This window comes from Triturus cristatus, chromosome 4_2, assembly GCF_964204655.1.
Source record: "Triturus cristatus chromosome 4_2, aTriCri1.1, whole genome shotgun sequence".
Lineage (NCBI taxonomy): Eukaryota > Metazoa > Chordata > Amphibia > Caudata > Salamandridae > Triturus > Triturus cristatus.
In genome coordinates, this window is record NC_140586.1 from 880802389 (window position 1) to 880811012 (window position 8624).

At 51.8% G+C, this 8624-nt stretch overlaps 1 protein-coding gene across 1 annotated transcript; it reads right to left on the minus strand.

Annotated features, from left to right (window-relative positions):
* Positions 1-267: 267 nt before the first annotated feature.
* LOC146835319 (uncharacterized) lies at positions 268-3147 on the minus strand. The gene is made up of 3 exons (XM_085599977.1): positions 2474-3147; positions 569-1669; positions 268-391 (listed from the first exon to the last, which is right to left on the minus strand). The coding sequence occupies exons 1-3, from the start codon at positions 3145-3147 to the stop codon at positions 268-270; spliced, it is 1899 nt and encodes a 632-aa protein (XP_085456103.1).
* Between the last annotated feature and the right edge of the window lie 5477 nt (positions 3148-8624).

Genomic DNA, 8624 nt, shown 5'->3' on the forward strand with positions numbered 1-8624 from the left:
AAGGGAAAAGGTCACGTTAGTCAAATGCATACAGTAAATTTTTACATTTACTCTACCTGTCTTCATCTTCCCTCTCCTCTCTCCCGTTGCCAGACTGGTTCCTGGATTGAAGGGAAGAAAAGAAGAAAAACAGTTTAGTGGCCCCTCTAGGGCCCCCCCCATTTAAGGGTTTGGGGACCCCTTTGGGTCCGCTGTCGTCGCCGTCGTTGCCTGAGCCTTCCAGGGCCCCCCCCCCGTGTAAGGGTACAAGGGGACCCCTTTGGGTCCTCAGGTTTCATCGTCACTGTCTCCATCTGATCTGTCCAGTGCTGCGTAGTCTCGCAGGAGGCTGTGGATCATTTTACGGCATGCCAGGGTCGATGTCTCCTTTTTCTCTACTACCAGGCGGTTTCTGGAAAACAAGAGAACATCTTTAAAACAACACAGGAGCCTCCAGCAACCCTGGAGGTTTTCTAGTGCATGTGTCCCTGGGAACAGTCCATACATCACAGAGTCAGCAGTGATGCAGGTCGTAGGTATCCAGGCCCTAAGCTCCGTGCCTAGGGCCTTCAGCAGGTCCTGCGCGTACGTGCACTCCCAGAAGAGATGGTATGTTGTCTCGTCTACGGTGCACCCTCTCGGGCAGGACTTGTATCGGTTGAGGCCTCTTGCGTGCATGAAGGCTCTCACGGGGAGACCTCCTTGGATGGCCATCCATGCGATGTCCTTGTGCTGATTCGTCAGGCGCTTGGATGCAACGTTTCTCCACACGTGATCCGCTGTGGCTGAAGGGAGGGAGCCGATCGGCTCACTGATCTCTCTTGCTCGTATCAGGCGTTGGAGAAGTTTTGGAGTCCACATGACGGGGCGAACTGCCACACAGCCATACTCTCGCGCAAACTTCTCCGCTTCCTTGTAGAACCACGGGGTCTCCCAGTTGTACGGGACGGAGCTCACCCACTCTGCCCATCCCAGGCGCCTCCATGTTGGCAGTAGGAAGAAGCGGGCCATCAGGAAGCCGGCGTGACTTTCATCTTTGGACCTCAGGGTGTTCCTCACGCAATGGCACACGAAGGTCCCTCTCAGGATGGTGGCGATGTCTGGCACTCCTTTGCCCCCCTTGTCGTGGGTCTTGAACATCACCGCCCTCTTCACTCTGTCCATCTTCGAGTTCCAGATGAAGTAGAAGATCATTCTCGTGATGGCCTTAGCTGTTCTGGTCTGCACTGGCCATACCTGAGCGACGTACTGGAGCACTGGCAGGGTCTCGTTCCGCAGGACCAAAGACTTACCTTCGATCGTCAGCTTCCGGAGGCTCCAGAGTCCCAGCTTCTGCCTAGTCTTTGCTAGTCTTTCCTCCCAGGTCTTCTCCGCTGCACCGTCTCCGCCGAACCAGACTCCAAGGATCTTCATGAAGTCCTGCTTAATGGGGAATGGCAGTGGGTCTCGGGTCGGGGTCCAGTGTCCGAAGAGCAGGGTTTCTGACTTGGCGCTGTTGATTTTTGCTCCAGACGCCTTCCCAAACTCGATACAAGTCCTCTCTAGCTCCTTCACAGACGGTCCATCTGCGCAGAATACGGAGACGTCGTCCATGTAGAGGGAGCACTTCACTTCTCCTCGTCCTCCGCTCCCTGGTATCTTCACTCCTCTGATGTCCCTGTTTTGCCTGATGCGTTCGGCGAGGAGTTCGATCACACAGATGAACAGGAGGGGGGAGAGCGGGCAGCCCTGCCTCACCCCCGACAGGACGGGGAACGGATCGGTTCTCCAGCCATTTACCAATGCCGTGCTGGAGATGTCTCTATACATTGTTTTCACCACGTCACAGAAGAAGTCACCCAGTCCCAGAGCTCTGAGTGTCCGGTCCATGAACTCATGGGAGACGCGGTCAAACTCCTTTTCCTGGTCCAGGCTGACCAAGGCCGTCGGGACCTTGCGGCCCTTGACGTACTCGATCGTGTCCCGGACCAGGGCCAGACTGTCCGCGATCTGCCGTCCCGGTATCCCACAGGACTGGTCAGGGTGGACTATCTTCTCTATTACTTTCTTTAGGCGGTTGGCCATCACCTTTGCGAGAATCTTGTAGTCCACATTGAGGAGAGAGATGGGCCTCCAGTTCTTGAGGTCTTCTCTCTCTCCCTTCTGCTTGTACAAGAGTGTTATCATACCTTCACGCAGGGATTGCGGCATACTACCCTTGCCCGCCACTTCCTCGTAGAGGTCTAGCAAGTCCGGTCCGATCAGATCCCACAGTTCGACATAAAGTTCCACTGGGAGACCGTCGTTTCCGGGCGTCTTGCCTCTCTTGGAGGTCGTAGCGGCCAAGTGCAGTTCTTCCAGGGTGAAGGGCGCGTTCAAGCCCTCTCTCTCCTCTGGACCCAGTGTCTTCGAGATCCCCCCTAGGAAACTGTCCGCCTGGTCTCTCTCTGATGACTTTGGTGAGTAGAGTTCGCCGTAAAAGTCTGTAACGACTTTCATGACTTCCTCCTTCTCCCCTTGGAGGTTGCCCTCCGAGTCCCGAAGCTCAACCAGCGGTGTGTGGGTCGAGTGAAGTTTCTTGAAGAAGAATGAGTTGCATTTCTCGTCCTTCTCTAGGTTCTCGGTTCTGGTCCGGAAGATGATTTTCTTAGATTCCACCCTAAAGTGCTCTACGAGCTCTTTTCGGGTGTCCTCCAAGTCGTCACCCACGTCCCATCCCCCAAGCTCGAGTTCGTACAGTTGCTGCAGTTTGCTCTGCAGTTTCCTGAACGTCCTCTTTGTTTCCCGTGCAGCAGCTCTGCTTGCATCCTGGAAGAAGCTTCGGAACCTGTCCTTCACCCATTCCCACCACTCGCTGGTGGAGTGAAAGAGGTCCTTCATGTCCCTCCACTCTCTGTACGCGGTTCTGAGGTTCGCCACTAACTCCTCGTTTTCCAACAAGGAGCAGTTCAGTTTCCACGATCCTGGTCCGGCGGGGAACTTCCCTGTAAGTTCCCCCTCGAAACTGACTGCTCTGTGGTCAGAGAAGTGGACGGCGACCATGGAGGTTCGCCCAGGCTTTACTGTTGGGGAGGTGAATAGGAAGTCGATCCGTGAACGCACGGATCCGTCCAGCCTACTCCAGGAATAATTCCTGGCGTTCGGTCCCATGCACCCGATGGCGTCATGGAGGGACGCCTCACCTATCATTTCCACCAACAGCCTGGACGTCACGTCCATCCCTGCAGAGCCAGACCCACTGCGTCCATCCAGCTCTACTATGCAGTTGAAATCACCACCCATCAGAATGGTTCTGGAGGTCACGAGTTGCATCCTGAGCACCCTGAACGTCTCAAGTCGCTCATTCTTCTCTGGGGGGGCATAGACGTTGATGAGCCTAACGGGCTCACCAGCCCACGAGCCGTCCACGACCAGCACTCTGCCGTTGACCTGCTCGGTGACCTTGTCCACGGTGAACTGCCTTCCCCTGATTAGAATGGCCACTCCAGACGATTTGCAATCGTTTCCTCCAGACCAGAAAGATGGCCCATGCGTCCACTGCCGTTCGAGCTGGCTGTACGACTGGGCGTACGGAATCCCACATTCCTGCAGAAAGCAGATATCTCGGTTCTGGGTGGCCAGGAAGCGCAACGTGCCGACCCGCCTGACCTGATCCTTCATGCTTCTGACGTTTAGGGTGAACAATGATATCGCCATTGTCTCCGCGCTATCGGTCAGTATCTGGTTTCTAACCTACTGGGGATGAAGGCCCTGGGGTGCTTCACTTGGGTCTTGGACCCCATGTTGGTTTTGCTCTCCCCTTTCCTCCGGGGCATGCTCGGTGGAAACTTCTGTTCCTACTTCTGGGGTCCATTGTGCTGTTTCCGGTGGTGGTGTCACCATGGAGAGCTGTTGGTGGAGTTGTTGGAGAACCGAATGGATTTCCCCTAACTCCTTGTCCTCCTCCTCATCTTCCATTTCTGCGTTGTTCCCGGTACTCTCGGTGTCGCTTACGAGGATGACGGCGTCGGCGTTGTCTTCCTCTTCCTCGGTGGTGCCCGCTGTGTTCACCTTCTTGCTGACCAGGAAGTCTTCTCTGGCCGGCATCTTCCTTTTGTGGGCGTTGGCTCGCTGGGGGGCTTTCTCTGGTGTTGCCTCCTCCTCCAATGTCTCCGGCTTGGGTCCGGGTTGTGGTGTTCCGTGCGAGGCCGCCCTGTGGATTCTGGCGCTGGTGCGTCTCTGTTCCTTCGCCTCTTCCCTGTCCTTAGTGGCTTTTTGGTGCAGCGTCTGGGATCGGACCTGGCTCCATGACTCCTGGAGCCTGTCGTCCTCGTCTCCGCTGCTGTCGTCGGGTTTCCCCTTCGTTTTCTTCTTTTTCTTTTTCCTCTCTTGCTTCCCTTTTGCCTTTGCAGAGTCATCATCTACCTCCGTCTCCGCTTCCTTGACTTCTGGTTCCGGCGCTGGGGTTGGTTCCGCTGGGGCTTCCTCTGGTGGGGCTCCTTGTGGCGCTCCGTCCTCGGGGCCTCCCATGGGTTGGTGTGTCTCCTGGGGCGGTGTCGTCTCAGCTGGTGGTGTTGGGTCCTCTGCTGCGACTGGTCCCGCCTTGGGGTCTTCTGGGTTCTTCGGGCCTGTTCCTGTGGGTATCGGGTTCACAGGAACTTGGCCTCCCTTGTCTCCCTTCCTGGGTGCTGCTGGTGGTTTGGCAGCCTCGTTTCTGGCTTCTGCCAGGAGGGTGTTTAGTCGTGCGTTGGCTGCCGGGGAGACTTTTGGTCTGGTGTGTCTCCAGGTTGGGTTCCATGCGGCGGCCGCTGCGTAACTCTTTGGCAGGTCAGACTTGGGGCATCTGTAGTAAGAGTGGCCTTCCCCTCCGCAGAGGTTGCAGATCCTGATCCCTTTGCATGTGCCTGCGTCGTGTCCAGACTGCTTGCAGATCCTGCAAAACTTCTTTGGGCAGTCTTTGCCGGCGTGTCCCACTCCCTCGCACTTCCTGCAGGTGAAAGGTTGTCCCGTGTAACGGATCCTCCCCTCGTCCGCCCCTAGGTAGAAGGTCGCCGGTGGGTGCTTTAATCCATCCCTCCCTTTAGGATCTCTGTGGAGGTCGATGGTCGCTCGCCAGGTCGTGTTCCAGACTCCGTCGGCGTCTCTGACCTTTGTGGGGCCCGCCTGGGGGGTGCCGTACCTCATGAGAAGCGACGCGATGTCCTTGTCTGGGATGTGTGGGTTGGTCATCTCGACCGTCACCCTCTTCTCCGAGGTCTCTGGCGCTACTCCTGTCGTCAGGGTGAACCTGTTGTAGGGTGCCTCTTTCTCCTTTGCCTGGAAGAAATCCCAGTATTTCCTGAAGAGGGCCTGGGTGACAAAGCTCAGGAGAAAGATCATGCCTGAGGCTGAAGCCTGGCAGCTTAGTACGTCTGCCACTGGGACCCCCGCTGGTTGGAGAACCTTACTGAAGAACGTGGATCTTTCCAGTCTGGCCCCTGCCTTATCTTTCATCTCCCACCGCATGACCTGGGCGTGCCTGTGGGTGACGTTGTACCCATTGAAGGGTTCGGGGGCTGTCCCTTGCCTGGTCCCTGCCTCCCCCTTCCCTCCGGTCCCTGGTTGAGCAGCTTTGGGGGGTTCAGGTGCACCTGTTTTTGGCCCTGGGGCTTTGGGTCCGGGGGTTTTTGGCCCTGAGGCCTGAGGCCTTTGGGGCACCAGCCTTCCCAGCGCTGGTGCCTGCTTCTGCAGGTGCGTCCTTACTTGCCCTTGGGCCACTCTCCCCAGGGGGCAGGGGGTTGGGGTTCTGGGCATCCGGTGAGGGGATGCCGTCTGGGATGTTCACTGGGGCTCCAGTGTCCATTTCGGAGGATTTTTGGGTCTACCAGTAATTTTTCTGGGTTACCGCCGGGTTTACCTTGGATCCTCCGCCTGGATACCTGGGGTGTCTCCCAACAGACCACAATGGTCTGTAGTGCAAAGAAACACTGTCCAGTCACTCCCTAGAGCTAAGGCAGGGTTATAGGTGTTGCCACCTAAGCATAAATCCCCTTACCAGAGGTCTGGGTACTGTACAGGCCTGTGAAGGGTGTTAGGGGGTTTTTTAGGCCTTCAGCATTAGTCCACCCAAACGCTAGGAAAGAGAGAGTGAGAGAGCGTAACGTTACCTAAGCTCTAACGCTGACCACAGGTCCTTGGGGGTTCTATTTTGTGTTCCTAGTGAACAAACAGGCACCAGCACTCTGGTGTCCTTCCTCCGGCTTAATTAAAAGCACGTCGGGCCGTCGCGAAAATTTGCATAAATTTGCATAAAGCAAATATATTCACTTCCAAGTCGAAGTCATAGCACTGTCAAAATCAAATTTTACTTGCGCAAAAATTGCGCGTTCAAACTGATAAGAACAGATACTACACTGCTCTTGCCTGTGCTGCTGGGTTGTGTTCTACATTCTACTTGTCATGGCCTAGCAACAGAATACTGGCAAGTTGGAGTGCAGGTTGCGGTTGGATTAGGAGGTTAGCTGCTGTTAGGACTGGTGGTTTAATTTACTGCTACTGGATTAAATATTACTAAAATCCACTTGAACTTTTCATGGACTTCTTCCTACAAGTAACAACTTTACATAGTGTCAATCATGTGTCATGGTAGAATGGAGTCTTGCATGATGCTGGCCAGCAATACTGGATACATCACATGCCTGAGGCATGCCCCAGGCATGTGATGATGGATGCCTGAGACATTCATCACCCCGTCAGTTCATGCCTGGAAGCTGAAAACCTAAGTCACAAATGAATATACTATTTAAGGATGTGTGTCAAAGCTGTTGTGTATAACTGAAATACTAGCATGACATAGATTGGAAGACATGAAAATAAGCACATATAACTGCACTATTTACAATGCAATGTCCAATTTCTTGTCTTGTAGGTGGACATGTCCCATTCACCCGTGGTGAGGTGGACAGCTTCTAGGACCCCAATGCTACCAGTAAGTGCCCTAAGTACATTATGTAGCATTTGACCATCTGTGTGTGATGTATGTGAATTGTAACAATGTGATGTGTTATGCGAGGTGATGATCACCTACTAACATTTTGCAGTCACTGTAGCTACACAACTGAACCTGCCCACGGATTAATTTGCATTAATTTGCGATGAACAAGGAAGAATTTCATTGAGAACTCCTAACTTTACTACTACTAAATGCCTTTTACTACTACTAAATGCCTTTTGTGAAAACCTAAAGTCTTAAAGTTCGGATTTTCTCTCAGTTTAGTAGTAAAGTTAAGAGTCCTAACTTTACTACTTCTAAATGCCTTCTATCAATACCAAAAGACATAAGTAAAGAATAAGTTCTGTGAGTACTAACTCTGGGCATAGAGCATGCAAAGATTGCACTACTACACACATGTAGCACACTGCAACCAAGTAGATTTAACAACAACGCCCACAAATGCTTTGGTTGAGCAATTTTACATGTTAACTAACATAACCAATTCTCAACACTGAACTGTAAAGAGAAATGGGAGGCAATGAGACACCTGATGATTTTGGGGTCCTCTTTAACGTAGGGGGAGGACCAAGCAGCCTTGCACTCAAAGAGCACATCATGCTGAACGATTGGTGGTGGTGCCATCCTCCTAGGACCACCCCAAGCACAGTTATGGGCAAAAATACAGTCCCAACCAAAGGCCCTGCAAAGCATTATGGGACAAGATTAGCAGTGGGCAGTGAATATTATAGTGTCCAATATAAAAATAATTCTCCAAAGAGCTGCAGTTCAACTAGTCATTACTAGATGTCCCTCACGAGTCAAATGCAAAAGCTATTGAAATTATTATTACATCAAGCTGCAGTTCCATTAGTCGTTACTAGATGTCCCTCACGAGTCAAATGCAATAGCATTGAAACCCTTTCATGAAGCTTTTGCATTTGACTCATGTCGACTCGTGAGGGACATCTAGTAACGACGAATGGTACTGCAGCTTGATGTAACAATAATTTCAATGCTTTTGCATTTGACTTGTGAGGGACATCTAGTAATGACTAGTTGAACTGCAGCTCTTTGTAGAATTATTTTGATATTGGATACTATAATATTCACCGCCCACTGCTAATCTTGTCCCATAATGCTTTGCAGGGCCTTTGGTTGGGATTGTATTTTTGCCAATAACTGTGCTTGGGGTGGTCCTCAGAGGATGGGACCACTGCCGAATTGTTCAAGAAGATGTGCTTTTGTTTTCAAGGCATCTGCTTGGTTCTCCCCCTAAGTTAGGGAGGATCTCAAAATCATCACATCTCTCACTGCTTGCTAAATTATTATTGTCACTTTTGTTAAATGAGTATATGTATTTTAGCATATAAAGACAGAAATGTTTATTATCATAACTTGCAGTGTGCAAGATGTTGTTAGCAATTATTGCTCGTGCAGAGAAACACATTGTGCTATCAGCTTCACTCCTATGACAATTAAAACGACCCATGGCCTCCAAAAACTCTTCAGCAGGTCCCAGAAACAATATGTGATCATTTAGTTCACATCTTTAATGGAATGCTCCACTCAGGCTATTTTCCTTAGGGTTGGAAAAAATCCGATATCCTACCCTCAGTAAAAAAAGGCCAATCTATTCTCTGCATATTTTAGCAACTATCTGCCTATATTTCCTCTGCTTTTACCAGACAAGATTCTAATTGCATTTTTTTAGCGC